At 57.6% G+C, this 17,389-nt stretch overlaps 1 protein-coding gene across 1 annotated transcript in view; it reads right to left on the bottom strand.

Annotated features, from left to right (window-relative positions):
- Positions 1-16,982, bottom strand: part of LOC310919491 (low affinity immunoglobulin gamma Fc region receptor III-like) — a gene marked incomplete at both ends in the record, with an annotated part of 194,701 nt that extends 177,719 nt beyond the window's left edge. The window contains 2 exons of the mRNA XM_083878857.1: positions 16,171-16,455; positions 16,679-16,982. Of these exons, the coding sequence (XP_083734983.1) occupies positions 16,171-16,455; positions 16,679-16,982 (589 nt within the window). The remainder of the gene's footprint in view (positions 1-16,170; positions 16,456-16,678) is intronic.
- Between the last annotated feature and the right edge of the window lie 407 nt (positions 16,983-17,389).

Here is a 17,389-nt window from a genome sequence, read left to right as displayed (position 1 = left end):
GAAATTCTCTTCTCTCCAGTCCTTGCAGCTTCTGAAAATCCTAGAAGCTGTTGCCCAGCAGAGATCATATGATGACCATAGACCTGGACAAGTTTTAACTCTTTCCTGGTACAGATGAGACTTCTCAAAACTCTGATCTTCCTTTTGAGTAAAAGGAAAAAGACCAAAGTGATTGAATGTAGAGAAGACACAACATGAAGTCAGTGAAAAGAAAGTCCTAAGTGAGACAAAGGAGGAGGAGTGGCCTTGTTTCACTGGACTTTTCTGGTGAAACCATGAAAAATGAACTATTTCCTGTAATATATGAATGCTGTTGGGGGAGAGCGCATGGCTCTAGTTAAAAGTGATATGAAGCCCTTCAGTCCTTGGGAAAAAGCAGATCTCTAGTTTTAGAGATGAAGATGGTTTTGGAGATGGAAGAAGAGAATTTTTGTTTTATACTAGAAGAGGAATTCTTAAACAGTACCCCAAATAAGCTGATAGGCCCCTATGAAGCCATGGGAAAGGCTGGTAATGGGTGGGATTTCATAGTTTGCAGAGATTTCTTTCAGGCAGCTGCAGATTCCTGACATGGGAGCCATGAGAGGATTGTTTCTCTTACGGCGATGTCTTCATGGGACTCAAAGAGAGACTCCTCTCCTAAAGAACTGATGAAAGAGTATTTTTTAAATGGTGAAACTGACTGAAAATCACAGGTTTTGTCTCTTTTTGTTGTTTGTGGGAAAGTGAACACTTTGTGGTGGAAGAGTGTTTTGAAAGTTTCATTTTGATTCCTTTTATCTCCTTTTAGTGTGTGTTAATACATTTATCACTGTACCTTTAAGTCTGCTTGCTTTTCTCCTAATCCTATGTCACAGCAGAAAAGACACTAAATTTGGAAACAGAATTCAATAAACATGAAACCACTACACCCTGTTCTGGGGGTCACACATCCTGGGGGTGGCACATCTGTGGTAGTTCGGGAAGGAAGTGATTTCTTCGAGAGTTATAGTAAACTCAATCAGACTCTAGGTTTGAATATTGACATTTGGTATAGCCATTAGAAAGAGGCCACCCCTCTGGGAGCACACAGGGCTCAAATCAGAGAACTGCCGGGAATCGCTCTCTGCCTCCCAGGACTGGAGAGAGGTTACAGGAGTGGCGGGCTGTCCCCGCTCCACCGCCGGTCCCCCCGTTGCCCCGGGCCCGGCGTGGCCTGGCCGGGCTCTGCCGCTGCTGCAGCCCCGGCGGGGCCGAGCCGGGCCCCGGGTCCCAGCAGCTGCCGGAGGGGAAAGGGGAGGCCCTGGCTACAAACATCCAGCTGATTTTAAAGCTTGCCCCACGCCGGCCTGGGCAGAGGGAGGTGTCCGCCGGGCCCCTGATAACAGCTTCGGGCCCGAGCTGGGCCGGGCCCACTCCGGTGCCAGCGAGGGGAGGGGGAAGTGTCCCTCAGCCTGTCCTGGCCGCTGACATTCCTGACTGCCATTTCCCCGGGCCGAGTCCCCCTCCGGCAGCGGCTGCCGGGCAGAGGAAGAGGGAGAAAAAGCCGAGCCATGGCAGAGATCCTGGCTCCAGCTCCAGCACGGCCTGAGTCTGCCACCTTCGTGATCTCATGGCGAATTTTTAAGAGAGGAAGATAAAGATAGAAGCCCTCTGCCCCCAGGGAAAAAGAAGACCCTTGTTCCTTTAGATGATTTTAGAGATAGTCAAGAAAACCCTTTGCCTTTGGAGCTGTTCATCTTTAAAACTGATACCCCATGAGTATGCATGAGTCCATGGCCCATATGTAGCTGTGGGAAAGGCTGCGTGATGTGGGAAATCCACAACTGCAGATTTTCCCTGGGTGGCTGCTTTAGTGAGAGTTAAAAGCCACAAGCCATATGATCGTTCTTGTGAAAAATACCATACCAACCAAAAGAGATTTCTCTCTCTAAATGGACTGATTAAAGTGCTACAGACCTAGAGTTCTGAGTTTTGTCTTTATACATTGTCTGTGAGAAAGAGAAGAAGCTGTGGGGTGATAGGGAAGTGTTTTGAAAGTTTTATTCTGAATCTTATTAATTTTTTTTCCCTCTTCTAGTTCTGGTAATAAACCCATCTTTATAACTTTTAACTTTGAGCCTGCTTTGCCTTTCTCCTAATCCTATCTCCCAGCAGAAAAAGAGAAAATAATTCTGGTACACACTCAGACCACTACAGTAAATTTAGGAAATAGGAATTGGGGAACCTGAAACCACTACAGCCGGTGGTGTCCTGTCCTGAGAGAAGGACAGGGAGGGCTCAGTCTGTGAGCACCGTCACGGCCAAAACGGACTTGACTTGGAGAAATAAATTGAATTTATCATTCATCAGTTCAGAGCTGAAAAAGGAGAAGTGAGACACGTCTGAAAAACATCTTCTCCTCTTGCAAACTGCTCCAGCAGGGGCTTCCCATGGGCTCACAGCCCCCTTCAGTCATCCCCTGCTCGGCCGGGGGCTCCTGCAGGGCTGCAGGGGGGTCTCTGCTCCCCGGGGACCCCCACGGGCTGCCGGGGAATCTCCGGAGCCCCTCGTGCCCCTCCCTCCTCCCTGCAGGGCTGTTCCTCCCGCAGCCTCGGGCTCCTCTCGGCTGCCGCAATTCCATCTCTGCCATCCCTTGGATTTGCCCTTCCCAACGCTGGGCGGCCCCAGCCCCTCCCCGCTCCCCCCGCCTGTCCCGGTGAAGGAGGTACAGGGAGAGGTGAAGACCTCATGGGGGCTGCGGATATCCGGTTGTGACCCCACACTTTCACTTTCTCTCTCCTGCAGCAGAAGGAAGAGGCCGTTTGCGCTGAGTCAGACAGGGAGGGGTGGGTTCTGTCCTGGCACATCCAGGGGGTCCTGTCCCTGTTGAGGGCTGTCCCTGTTCTGGGGGTGGCACATCCTGGGGGTGGCACATCCAGGGGTTCCTGTCCTGGGGACGAGCGTGGAAAGATCGAGCAGTGGCTCTGCCCCCCGGCCGTGCTGGGGCTGAAGTGGTGACCCCAAATGGGCGCCCCGTCAGTGCCCGGAGCTGTTAGTCCCGTTGCCACGGCAACAGCCGGTCCCGACACACGGCGACAGTGGCTTCGGACACGCTGTCACAGCCGCTGGGGACACAGGGCCACCGTCGGTGCCCGCAGCCCGGGACAGTCCCGGCCCCGGCAGCGCGATGGCAGCCGCGACGTGCGACAGTGATCCGAGGGCAGGACTCGGCTCCCGCAGTGCCGGGGGCTCCTCCCCGGGCTCCCTGGTCCCCTCGGCCCTCCCGGCACCTCCCTCCCGGCGCCCCCCGCCCGCCCCAGGGCCGGGCCCGGCGGAGGCTCCGCAGCAGCTCCGGGGCTCAGACGCCGCTCGGGGAGCGCCGGGTGCGGGGCTTTGGGCACCGCGGGGCACCGGGCAGGGCTGGGCCGGGGATGGGCTGAGCTGGGCTCGGCCCGAGGGGCTCGGCAGCTGCGGGATCGGTGCCCGTGGCCACGGGGCGGCACCGCCGCAGGTCCCCGAGCCCTTGGCCGGTGTCACCCAGAGGGGACAAACAGGGAGCGGCAGCTCCTTCCCCTGTGCGGGGCAGCTGCGAGGGAACCAGTCCGGAAATGCCCCAAGTGATCGTTTTGTCCCTGTCCCCAAGGGACTGAGAGAGCCCCAGAAATCCTGCAAATCCCACACGGATCTGCTCAACAACCTGACTGGGACCATCCTCCTTCATGAGATGGACAGACAGAACTCAAGAAAAGAAAGAAAACCCAAACATTTTTCCCAATTTAATCAGAAAGCAACATTTTGGATTCAATAAGAGAAGTAGGGGTTGTGTGTCCCCCTGACACTGAGAGGGGGATTGAGGAGCCCCGTGGGGTGTTGTGAAATGCAAAAAGGAACCCCTGAGGGGAATCGATGCCCCTCAGTGCTGCCAGTGTTCCCCAGTGTCACAGCACACTCTCAAAGGTGTCACTCGGGTCCCTCTGTCCCTTATAAGGTCTTGGCAGCTCCGTGTTGGTCACTTGTGTATCCTGAGGTGGGGCAGGGCCGGAGGACACCTGTGGGGGCCCTGAGAGTGGCACCAATTGTGGGGACCTGGGTGGGGGATGACACCCTTGGGTGATGTGTCCCTGTCCCCCCTGTACTCACCCCCTGCCCGGTCAGTGCCCATGACGTGGGGGTCCAGCACTGCCCCCTCCTCTGGGGGAGTCCTGTGGGGATAAGGGGGGTCTGAGGGGTGTCTGAGGGGGAGGAAAAGGGAGTCCTGGCAAGAGCCCCCCACTCACCTGTCCTGGGGTTTCGTGGCAGCTGCAAGGAAAAGGAGAGGGGGTGATCGTGGGGACCTGGGGACCCCTGAACCTTCCTGGGACCTCAGCAGCTCCAACCACCCACGGGACCCCCAAATCCCCATTGGAGCCCTGAAACCCACTGGGCCACTGATTCCCCCCTGGACACTCCAAGAACCCCTGAAACCCCAAAACTTCTGCACCATCACAGGGCTCCCAAGCTCTCATTGTCCCCAACCCTCTGAGCCCCCAGAACTCTAAGCTCAGCAGGGAGGGGCACGCCTCAGACTCCCCCAGGACCCCAGAAAGATCCCTCCACATTCCTGAACGGCCCTCCAAGAGCTCCCCAAACCCTCCAGGAGGACCCAGTGCCACCCCAATGCTTGTTCAAAGGCTACCCAGGGATGGACCTGGAGCCCAACCAAGACCCTCCATATTCCCCTCAAATCCCACCCCCCGAGGATCCCCTGTCGAGATCACTATGGGCTCAGTTTCCCCCAGCTCAGGGGCCCCTGGGTGTTGCCCCATGTCTGCCCCCACTCTGGGGGCTTCCCCTCACCCCAGGACCCCCACCCCGCATTGTCACCCACCCCGGCGGTGCCAGCAGTGACAGCGCCCGATGACAGCCAGGAGCAGGACCAGGAACAGGAGGGTCCTGCCAACATTCACAGCCACTGCTGGGGACAGAGCGGGACACATCGAGGTCACCCTGAACTCCAGGGGTCCTGAACACCCCATGTGACCCCGTGTGACCCCACCTGTGACCCAGGGTGAGCCAGGGGTCACCTCCAGAGCCAGCTCAGGGCTGAGTGCCTGGAACACACGGTGCCCGTCCTGTCCCAGCTGGTTGGTGGCCACGCACTGGTAGGTGCCTGAATGTCCCACATCGACGTCCCCAAGCTCCAGGATGGGACCTTGGGCCACCTTCTGCCCATTGTGCAGCCAGGTGAAGGTGACAGGGGCTGAGCCCACCTGCACCGAGCAGTGCAGGGTCATGGGGTCACCTGTGTGCACCTGGTGTGACAGGGGACCGGGGGTGATGGTGACATTGGCCACAGGCACTGCGAGGACACAGACAGGGCTGGCACCTGGCGAGGTGGGCTGGGGGTGCCATGGGTGGGATCACCCCCAGTCCGAGGGTCCTGCTCACCCAGGACAGTGACATTCAGGGGGACACTCTTGGCCACGCTGTCCCCATTGCTGACCCGGCAGTGATAGTGGCCGCTGTCATTGTCCCCAAAGTGCCGGATCTCCAGGTGGGGGCCGGTGCCCGGTGGTGTCCCTGAGTCCCCCTGGTGCCAGGTGAAGGACAGGGGACGTCTCCCTGCGGCCATGGCACAGCTAAGCACCACTCGGTCTCCTGGTGCCACCTGTCCCCTGGGGGGTTCTGCCCACACGGACACCCATGGGATTGGGATTTCTATGGGAGGGGACAACAGCAGGGGACAGTGAGGGACACCAGGGGACAGTGAGGGACACAGGGAGAGGGGTCATGGAGAGAGGCAGGGGTACCCCAGTGAGGAAGAGGGGTCGCAGAGCTGGGGGGAGGGCTGGAAAGGAATCCCAAGGAAGGATGGGGAGTTCAGGGAAGGGACATCTTGAGAGGGATGGGGGGGGACACCACGGAGGGTGTGGGGACACTGGGAGGGCATGGTGGGACCTGAGAACAGTGGGGGGAGATCAGGCAGGTGTGGGGTTGACTCATGTATGGGCAAATTGACCCAGTGAGGGATAAGGGGATAAGGAGGGGGATTCGAGCAGTGATGGGGGAACATAGAAAAAGTTTACAGGAAAGATGGGGGTACCCACGTAGGGCTGGGGGATCTGGTGAGAGACCCAGAAATGGACGAATGACCTGCTGCAGGGATGGGGGGTCTGGGCAGTAAAGGGAGTCCACAGGCAGGGCGGAGGTCCACAGATGGGGCTGAGTGTCCCCAACCAGGGGACCCAGGGAGGCTGTGGGGGTTAGGCCCACCGTTCACTGTCACTGTCACAGGCGCCGACTTGTGCTGCACCCATGATCCCCCGGAGTACACCTGGCCCCGGCAATGGTACTGGCCACTGTGGTGCAGCTGCAGAGGGGACAGGGACAGCTCGGTCCCACTGGGGGACCTGCTCACCTCCTTGTGCCCACGGTAGAATTGCACCTGGGTGACCGACCTGTTCCACCAGCCCCGGCAGTGCAGTGTCACCGTGTCCCCTTCCAGCAGTGGCCGCGCCGGCACCTGCAGCACCAGCCACTCTGGGGGACACGGGGGTCCTGTCACACCGGGGGCGTCCCATTTTTGTGGGCAGCCCCCAGTGAGTCACACCCAGAGCACCAGGGGTTCCCAATTCCACAAACAGGGTCCCCCTGCACTGGGATGCTCTGGGATGTCCCCGTATGCAGGGGGCGGGCTCTGGTCACTCCAGGAGGTGACCCATGGAGTGGAGCCCACCCAGAGCCTTTGGGGTGCCACAGGTGCCACTTTGGGGACACCCAAACCCCTCTCACCATTTAAGATGGTCATGGAGGGGCTGAACCCACTGCCATGTCTGTCACACTGGTAGGTGCCACTGGTGGTGACAGTGAAGTTGTTGGGTTCCCCCTTCCACCAGAGCTGCCCATCCTTGTACCAGGTGGTGGCACTGCTGGTCCCCAAGCCCTGGCAGGTCAGTGTCACCCGGTCCTACGGCACCGCCGGCCTCCAGGGGGGCTCCACCAGGAGCTGGGTGGTCTGGGCACCTGTGGGTGACAGGGGACACCAGCCTGCCAGGGCCATCACAGGGCTGGGGACAGCGGGGTGGGGACATGGCATCCCCTGAGGACTCACCAGCGAGGCCAAGGGTCTGGGCTGGAAGGGAGAAGGGACAGGGCTGGGTGGGGGTGGCACCGTGGGGAGAGAGGTATGGGGGCATGGGGTGTGGGGGCTGTCCCTGAACTGTCACCAGGGGAACACTGGTGTGGCACAGATGTCACGGAGATTGGGGAACTGCAGCCACCCCATGCTCAGCTAGGACATGAGGACTTTGTGGACACCACAGGCATGAGGACTCCGTGCTGGCACAGGTCACCCCTACCAGCCCCATGGCCTCTGTTCCCATGGCCCATCTGCATGGTGCTTGTCCCCTTGTCTCTGTCCCTGCATCCCTGTCACCCTGTCCCCGTCCTCACAGCTGCACCAGTCCCATAACTCCTCTCCCCACTTTTTGGTCCCTCCAGTCCTGCCCCCCTTCTCCTGTCCCCACTTGTTACCCCACACCTTTAGAAGGGCAACATGTTGTGACGTGGGAGTGGACCTTCACAGAGGACAGCAGGCAGCAGCTTGGTGAAACATGGAAAGCTCTTTATTATCTGACTCCAATAGGCTTATATACATTTTCTACAGAGGGCCAAGATTGGCCCAAAGAGGTTACAACCTCCTGACTCCATTGGTCAATATGACCATCAGTCAAGTTCTCTCTCAGAGAACAAGAATGCAAAACATACAGATAATTTCTAAGAATACAATATTGTTTACATGAAGCAGCGTGAGAAGCTGCTGCAACGACTCAAACACTTGAAGGCAAGAAATGCAGGGACGACACCCACTGCAACCCTACAACCCTGATCACCTCATTGCACTGGCTCTGCTGGCTTTGGGGTCCTCAGGGGACCCTGCAGCCCCCCCTGTGCCCCCCACCCCCCCCCCCCTCCCCCACCGGTCTCTGCCTCACCAGGGCCCATTCCCATGCCCAGGGCACTCACCCCACAGGAGCAGCACCACCTTCCCGGCCATCCCCATGTCTCTGACCATCCAGACTGGCTGTCACTCGCTGTCAGGGGTGGCTGTCCCCTGCGTGGTGGCTCTTCAGAAGGATGGGGAAGGAAGTGATGTCAGGCCATGTCCCCAATGTGGCTGTGGCCCTTCTTGGGGGCAGGGTGACCACAAGCTGGGGACAGGCTGTCGGCAGGGTGGGGACAGGCGGGGGACAAGGCTGGGTGGAACATGGTGGGACAGGAGGTTCTCAAGAGTGGGGGCTCAATGGGTTTTTGGAGCCAGGGCTGGGTGTCCAGGGCAATGGCGGGGTGCCAGGGATGGGGTGCAGGGGAATGGAGGGTCCTGTGGGAATGGGGTTTTCAGGGGAGAATCAAGGTCCTGTGGGAATGGGAATTTCAGGGGATGGAATGAATGGGAGAGGGTTTCTTGGGAATGGGGACCCTGGGCCATGGAGATCCTGGGGAATGACAGTCCTGGGCTTGGAGTCCAAGGAAGAGTGGGACATAAGGAATGGGGGCCCCATGGTTCAGGTCCCTGTGGAATGGGGCTCCCAGGGATGTGCAGTGGCTGGGTGGGCACAGGGGTCACAGCTCCTTTCCTGGGTGGCTCAGATTTTGGGGTGACCCAGGGCCCACCACTGCCCTCTGAGGTGGTCGTGGCCTGAGGGTCACACCAGGTGGATTCCAAAGGGCTCCGGGTCTGTGTTCACCCACCCTCCAGGGGCTTTTTCCTCTCTCTAATTTCCATTTCCTTCCTTTTTCCCCTGAATTTCAAAATCCCTCAGTCCATGCCTTGATGATCCTGGGGAGCACTTGAGCAGGGAAGGAGCTGTGGGGACCCCAGGGTGGGGGAAGCAGGGGTGAGGGGTCTGCAGGGAGGGATGGGAGGCTCTGGGGGATGGGGGTGTCCAGCTGTGCCCCCCAAAAACTTTCACTTTCTCTCTCCTGCAGCAGAAGGAAGAGGCCGTTTGTGCTGAGTGTCCCATGGGGGGATGTGTCTGTGCTGGGGGGATCCTGTCCCAGGGGGTGACACATGGTGGCCAAGGGGGTCCTGTCCTGGGGGATGGCAGCTCTGGGAGGGTCCAGACTTCTCCGTTCTTGCTGGTCCCCTGCAGGATCTGAGCCAGCAAGAGCAGCTTGGGAATGGAGCCCCAGGCAGGAAGGAGCTCCCCAACTCCTCCTCCTTGAAGCCTATGCCCATCCAAGTGTGGGGCCCAACCATGGCCCAGCCCCAGTGCACAGGGATGGGCATTGGCCAGCCCTGCTCTGGCCAGCCCCAGCTGGCAGCCAGGACCTGAGGGTCCCCCCTGCCCCCTTGGCTTTCATTCTGGCAGCTTTAGAGCTGCTGCAAAGGTGAGAATTCTGGGGGTGAAAAAGGCGTGGCTGTGGTTTGCTCAGCCCTGCAGGAAGCACAAAAGCCAATGGGAGCCCACGCAGTGGCTCTGTGAGGGCCTTTGATGGTTTTCAGAGCAGGCCTGGCTGGAAACAGCCTCTGCAGGGGCAGCTGTGAGGGAACCAGTCTGGAAATGCAGCAATTGATCATTTTGTCCCTGTCAGCAAAGGACTGAGAGAGCCCCAGAAGTTCTGCAAATCCCACACCCATCTGCTCAACAACCTGACTGGGAATCTCTACCTTCTTGTCTCAGACTTGCAGCCCTTTGGAAACTCCTGGAAAGAATATGTGGGTTGTGGCTGGGGCCGACAGTCAAGGGGGAAATGTGTGGAAGTATTTCCAGTGGCTCTGCCCCACAGTCAAGGTGTGGCTGTGGCGAGTGACCCTGGCTGGATTCCAGCTGTCCCCAAACTGCTCCATCCCTTCCCTCCTCACCTGCACAGAGCACGGGGAATAGACAGGGCTCTGCCCCACCCCTGCCCCGCCCATTCCAGGGCACCCCTGAGTTGGGTCAGTGAAACTCTCTGCCAAACCTGGTACTGAGTTGCCACGTGACCTGAACTCCCACCTGGGGAGAGGGCCCTTGGTGTCCCAAGGATTTCAAAGGCAGAGCATGAGGTGGCCCTGTGTCTGACCCTGTCTTTCCTTGTAGTAGCATCTGTGGATGGCAAAGACAAGGAACTCTGCAGACCTGAGATATTCTAGAAACACGTGGCTTTATTGCAAAGGTCATCGGTAAAGAGGGCCTTCCTTCAGCCACCAGCCTCGGCTGAAGCAAAGCCCCAAAAGGGAGAAAGGGGAGAGAGAGAGTAGAAGAGAACTGAGGGGTAGAAATGGGGTAAGAGCAGAGGGAAGAGAGCAAGCAAGAGAGTAGGGGAAAAGTGGGTTGAAAAAGCATGGGAGAAAAAGCAGGAGCAAGAGAGGGCAAGAGAGAGAGTTGAGAAGAGAGGGCAAGCACGTTGTTACAATACATTATATCTCTTTTTGTATTGGATATTCTAATTTACAGTGACCAACCGGTGCAAGATACAAAACCTACAAACTTTGCATGCAGCCTATAAGAACTACTATATTACCATGTCATTTTATATTCTAAGCTCTAAAGAGTACTTTCTTATGCACTTGTTCCCCCATGCCTTGGCAGAGTGGAAAGACTACATTCCTGAGTCCTTTTCTTTTCTTGTCCTTCAACCTATCACCAGCTAATCACCGTTTTCCTGCCTCCCATGCCTACACCTCAACCCTGGCTTTCATTTCTATTTCACTCAAAGGTTTTACATCTGCAGTATTTCTTACCATACAATCATATCCACAAGTCCTTGGAGTGTCTGTCCCATCCACGCTGGAACCCAGGAGCTGGCAACTGTCTTGGTTTAAAAGAGAAATGTCTGCCAATGGTGGCCTCATACCCCTTGTGGGGTGAAAGTCTGTCCCCTGCACTCAGGGACATCCCAGGGCATCCCAATGTGATGTGACCCCCGTGGAACACCTGTGCCATGGGGTTGCTCCTGGTGTTCCTGGGATCCTCCTGCACAATGGAGACTCCACCTGTTGGAGTCCAGGGCATCCCTCTGGGCACCCTGGAAAGTCACTGACCTTGGTAGAGAGGCCTGGGACCCAAAAAAGAGGGTCTGGAGTCTGTGCAGGGGCTTTGCCTGGCACAGAGCCCAGGAAGACACATTCTTTGATTTTGGTCCATGAGAAAAACCTCTAACAGAAAGAAGAATTGCAAGTCACAAATGTATAACAGATAGTAGTGTAGTTATCACTGTGTAGAAGACTTTGTAGTTTTGGGATTTTCAGAATGTAAATGCAAGGGGACAAGATGGAGATTTTAGGGTGATGCCCTGGGTTCTTCTTCTCCGTTGGCATCCATCTTCCGTAGTGACGTGGGCACAAAGTAGTTTCAGTGGATTGGAGCAAACTAGAAATGACTCTGTTAGTATAGGTGATAAGCATTGGTATGAAATGGTAAATAATTACCACATAGTTATCTGTAAAAAAGCAGAGTGAGCTCCCCTCACGGAGGGAGTCGCATCGTGTCTGAGCTGCTGTGAACACCTTGGCCGGACACAGAGAATTGTAAGATAAGAATTAATAAACAACATGAGAAACCAAGAAAACCAAGACCTTGTGAATCCTCATCATTCTTGCACCGCGCCAGACAGCAGACTCAAAACCCTTCAGAGGTCTGAGAGAACAGACAGAAAAAACACCCACTCGAACCACCAGCCTTGAGATCTCGGGCAGAGAAAGAACCATAAAACCTGAGACCACCATGATGTCCCCAGTGCCATGGGCACCCACCTTGGACCTCTCTCCAGCCTCTCAGTGCAGTGAGACCCTCCTGTGCCACAGACCAGCTGGTGCTGCAGGTGCCAGCACTGACACTGCTGGAGGGGGACACGGTGACACTGCGCTGCCGGGCCATGCAGGACATGTCAGTCAGCAGGGTGAGATTTTACCAGGACAAGAAGGATCTGAGCGGGTTCCTCAGTGGGACTGAGCTCTTCCTGTCCTCCCTGCAGCTGCACCACAGCAGCCACTACCACTGTGAGACCTCAGTGAGCTTTGGGCTGCCACTGTCAGCACCAGTGACAGTGACAGTGCACGGTGAGCACCCCATGGCTGGAACTCCAATATCCTGACACCCCCAAAGCCACTTCCCAGGGGACTCAGAGTCACAGTCCTCCCCTCCCCTCTCCTTCCCAGAGCTCTTCACGGTGCCAGAGCTGGAGGGTCCCTGTGAGCCCACTGAGGGGTCCCCCCTCAATCTCAGCTGCCTCAGCACCCCCAGCCCCCTGCGGCCCCCAGCCCCCCTCCTGCACCTCTTCTACCGGGACGGGCAGTTGGTGGGGGGCCTGCTGGGACACCCCGGGGCTCCTGCTACAGCTGCAGAGTTTCTGCTACTTTTTGTTTTGCCACTCTGGGGTCTGCTCACCTCTCCCATTCCAGCTTGCTGCTTCCGAGGTTCCCCAGGGAAAGTCAACTTCCATTAACTTGTTTCTCACAATATAGACTAGTACAGAACTGTTATTCCTCTTCCCATATCTTTTCCTGAAAGCTCCTTAATTTCAAAGTTATAATAATTTGGAGGGAAAGGGGTCATCTTTTCCATTCCAAGGGAGGTTCCCAGTGTCCTCGGCAGACACCTGTCTTTCAAACCAAGATGTATTGGGAGCTGAAAATTGGAGAATCCCGTTCCTAAAGCATGACAGAGCTGAACAAAGAACAACATTTGTGTCAGTTTAAGCAAGAAGCTGCATTTTTGTCTCAGGAGCAGGAAACCAGGTCCTGCTGTAGCCCTGGTTCGTGCCTGAGATGTTTTTAGTTTTCTGAAATTCCTTTCCCAGGGAATTTTCTGTAAACAAGAGACATGTTCTTGAAACAGCAAATTGTTGACATTTCTTTCCCTAGGAGGGACTTCTTTTGATGTCCCTCGGGTCTGACCAATGTGATTGAAGAGGTTTGTCTTTATTTCACCAATCAAATTGGTCTGTGTAGAATGGTATAAAAAGGGAGATACATCCAAAGAATAAGAGTAATTTTCAGGCTGCTAAGTCGGATTCTTTGTGTCCTTGTAGTGTCATTGTGCTCCCTTGGAACTGGGATGGGCAATAAAGAGCCACGTAGTGTACTGGGAGCACTGGGAAGGGGATTGCAGGGCCATGGGGGGCATGGGTGTTGAGAGGAATCAATTTGATTTTCATTAATGTCTCAACATACGCTGTACATGAGCAAATAAAAGCAGTTAACTGTGACACAACAGGAGCTATTTTGCTTTGGGTTTCTTGGGGGGATCAGGGGCTTGCTCCGAGGATCAGCTTGGTCCTCCTCCTCACCTCACCTTTTCCTCCCGGTGGTCCTTCTCTGTCTGCACCCGTTCTCCCCTGCTTTGCTGCTTCTGTGAGGCAGCTCATTCCTGCGACGACCTGGTGCTCCACTGCTTCCCCAGCCTGGTGCTCCACCACTTCCCCAGCAGAGCAGAGGCTGCCTGCACACACCTGCTGCCTTTGCCATTTTGCCCCTGTTCCCACAGCAACGAGCCTGCTGCACCCCAGTACCTGCCCATGGCAGCCATCCCATGGCCACCAGTGCCACAGCACCAGCCCACAGCCAGCCCACAGCCATCGCTCACCGATGCCAGAGACACGCAGGTGCCACCACTGGGAAATCACACCCAGCCACTCACAAAAGCCACGAGGGCTCACCACACACACACACTCCATCTGCTGAGTGATGCCAACAGAGCGCCCGGGGTTCCTATGGTAACGCTGTGTCTGTCTTCTATTTCTGTCTCTCTTTTTCCCTCTCTACTCTCACTTCTATCCCTCTCCAATAAGAACAGTTAGCCTCCTTTATCAATAAACAGTTCTCAGATATACTATTGTCATGTTTGTGCTTCATTTTCATCCAAGAAATCAATCAGAAAGAATCCTCTCCAACTGCCGCTTTTACAGCAGGATGGGCCAGGGGAATGGGGAATGTGGGAAACCCCTGGGTGTGCTGTGAGCACTGTGGGGAGAGAATGGGGAAGCCCCTGAAGGTACTTGGAGCACTCGGATGGGGATTGGGGAGCCCCTGCAGGTACTGGGAAGGGGATGGGGGAGCCCCTGGGGGTACTGGGATAGGAAATGGGGAGCACAGGGTGCCCTGTGTAGCCTCCCCCTGACTCATGACCACCTCCCTTGGAAGGATGGGCAACCAAAGGAGCCATGGAGGGAGCACCCCCAGTGTCTCCCAGTGCCTCCCGTTCCCCAGAGTGTCACAACTTTTGTTGCAGATTGTCATAGATGTCACTGGGTTCCCATGGTTGCCCGTGTGGCCCCTGCAGCTCCATGTAGGTCACCTGAGGATCCTCTGTGGGGGGTGCCAGGGGCTCTGGGGGGGCCCTGACGGAATAAAGAGGTGTATGAAAGGGGATGGGAGGTGCTGGGGGGTTGGGTAAAAGGTGTATCATGGCTGGCGCCTGCACTCACCTTTCCTGGTGCTTCCTGGCATCTGCAAAGGAAAACTGAAGTGGTGACTTTGGAGTCCCAGGGGCCTCCATCCACCCACAGGAATCCTGAACCACCCCCAGGCCCCCAATTCCCCCCAGGTCTCCCCAGTATCCCTGATGCCCCTCAGAAACCCTGAGCCACCCCAATTCCCCCAACACCCTGACCCCCTAAAACCCCAAACCTGGCAGGGAGGGGTACCCTCTGAATTCCCCAAAAATCTCTGATAGAATCCCCAACTACTTTGTACAACCCTGCAACACCACCCCAGATAACTCAGGGCCCTGAGCTCAGGTCACTGGGGGCTCAGTCTTTCCCAAGTCAGGGGCTGTGGGTTCCCCCCCACGGCCCCTGTATTCGGGGGGCCTTCCCACCACTCTCCAGGACCCCCATCTCCCATTGTCACCCACCCATGTGGTGCCACCAGTGAAAGGCCACGATGATGCCCATGAGCAGGACCAGGAACAGCAGGGACCCAACGACCCCTGCAATGACTGCAGGAAATAGAGGGACACGCTGGGGTCACCAGGGTCACCCCAGAGGTTCTCCAGTCCCAGTGACCATATGAGTCCCAATCTGGTGCTAGCCAGTTCGCTTTCATGACCCCACCTGTGCCTCCATGTCCCCACGATGTCACCTCCAGGGCCAGCTCAGGGCTGAGTGACCAGAACACGCGGTGCCCGTCCTGTCCCAGCTGGTTGGTGGCCACGCACTGGTAGGTCCCTGAATGTCCCACATTGACGTCCCCAAGCTCCACGACAGGACCCCGGGACACCTCCTGCCATTGTGCAGCCAGGTGAAGGTGACAGGGGCTGAGCCCACCTGCACTGAGCAGCGCAGGGTCACATTGTCACCTGTGTGCACCTGGTGTGACAGGGGACCGGGGGTGATGGTGGCATTTGCCACAGGCACTGTGGGGACACAGACAGGGCTGGCACCTGGCGAGGTGGGCTGGGGGTGCCATGGGTGGGATCAACCCCTCCCCAAGAGTCCTGCTCACCCAGGACAGTGACATTCAGGGGGACACTCTTGGCCACGCTGTCCCCATTGCTGACCCGGCAGTGATAGTGGCCGCTGTCATTGTCCCCAATGTGGTGAAGCTCCAGGTGGGGGCCGGTGCCCAGCGGTGCCCCTGAGCCCCCTCGGTGCCAGGAGAAGGACAGGGGACCTGTCCCCATGGCCACCTCACAGCTCAGCACCAGGCAGTCCCCCAGTGCCACCTGTCCCCCAGGGGGCTGTGCCCACACGGACACTCCCGAGACCAGGAGCCCTGCAGGGGGGGGAGACACCAGGGGACAGTGAGGGACGTGGAGTGGGGCGCAGAGAGGGGTAGAGGGACCCCAGTGAGGAAGAGGGGTGGCAGAGCTGGGGGGAGGCCTGGAAAGGAACCCAAGGAAAGATGGTGGGTTCAGGGAGGGGACACCTGGAGAGGGATGGTGGGGGGACCCCAGGGAGGGTGTGAGGACCCAGGGAGGGCATGGTGGGACCTGGGGACCGTGGGGGGAGATCATGGAGGGGTGAGGTTGACTCAGGGATGGGTGAAGTGACCCACTGAGGGATGGGGGGATAAGGAGAGGGACTCAAGCAGTGATGGGGGGATATAGAAGAAGTTTACAGGAAAGATGGGGGTACCCACGTAGGGCTGGGGGATCTGGTGAGAGACCCAGAAATGGATGAGGGACCCACGGCAGGGATGGGAGGTCTGGGCAGTTATGGGGGTCCTCAGACAGGTCTGGGGGTTGCCAGATGGGGCTGACTGTCCCCAACCAGGGGACCCAGGGAGGCTGTGGGGGTGAGGCTCACCGTTCACTGTCACTGTCACCGGCGCCGAATAGTGCTGCTCCCATGATCTGCCGGAGTCCACCTTGCCCCGGCAGTGGTATTGGCCACTGTGGTGCAGCTGCAGAGGGGACAGGGACAGCTCGGTCCCACTGGGGGACCTGCTCACTTCCTCATTCCCATGGTAGAATCGCACCTGGGTGACCGACATGTTCCACCAGCCCCGGCAGTGCAGTGTCACCGTGTCCCCCTCCAGCAGCGGCCATGCCGGGACCTGCAGCACCAGCCAGTGTATGGGACACGGGGGTCCTGTCACACCGAGGGGGTCCCGTTTTCATGGGGACCCCTCATTGAGTCACACCCAGAGCGCCAGGGGTCCCCAGTTCCACAAACAGAATCCCCTTGCACTGGGATGCTCTGGGATGTCCCCGTTTACAGGGGGCGGGCTCTGGTCACACGAGGAGGTGACCCATGGAGTGGAGCCCTCAGGGTGCCACAGGTGCCAGGCTGGGGACACGCAAACCCCCCTCACCATTTGAGACTCTCACGGCAGGGCTGTACCCACTGCCAGGTCTGTCACACTGGTAGGTGCCACTCTCAGTGACAGTGATGTTGTTGAGTCCCTCCTGTCCCCATCGCTTCCTGTCCTTGTACCAGGTGGTGGCACCGGCAGTCCCCAAGCCTTGGCAGGTCAGTGTCACTCGGTCCCACAGCACCGCCGGCATCCAGGGGGGCTCCACCAGGAGCTGGGTAGTCTGGGCACCTGTGGGTGACAGGGGACACCAGCCTGCCAGGGCCAGCACGGGGCTGGGGACAGCAGGGTGGGGACATGGCATCCCCCGAGGACTCACCAGCGAGGCCAAGGGTCTGGGCTGGAAGGGAGAAGGGACAGGGCTGGGTGGGGGTGGCCCCATGGGGAGAGAGGTATGGGGGCATGGGGTGTGGGGGCTTTCCCTGAACTGTCACCAGGGGGACACTGGTGTGGCACAGATGTCTTGGAATTTGGGGAACTGCAGCCCCCTCATGCTCAGGCTGGACATGAGGACATTGTGGACACCCCAGGCATGGGGACCCTGTGCTGGCACAGGTCACCCCCACCAGCCCCATCGCCTCTGTCCCCATGGCCCATCTGCATGGTGCTTGTCTCCTTGTCCCTGTCCCTGCATCCCTGTTACTCTGTCCCTGTTCTCACAGCTGCACGAGTCCCATAATTCCTCTCCCCACTTTCTAGTCCCTCCAGTCC

Source organism: Zosterops lateralis (genome assembly GCF_965231275.1).
Source record: "Zosterops lateralis genome assembly, chromosome: 27".
In the NCBI taxonomy this organism is placed as follows: Eukaryota; Metazoa; Chordata; class Aves; order Passeriformes; family Zosteropidae; genus Zosterops; species Zosterops lateralis.
Note: the sequence above shows the minus strand (reverse complement) of the source record. Positions and strands in the feature narration are given on the sequence as shown.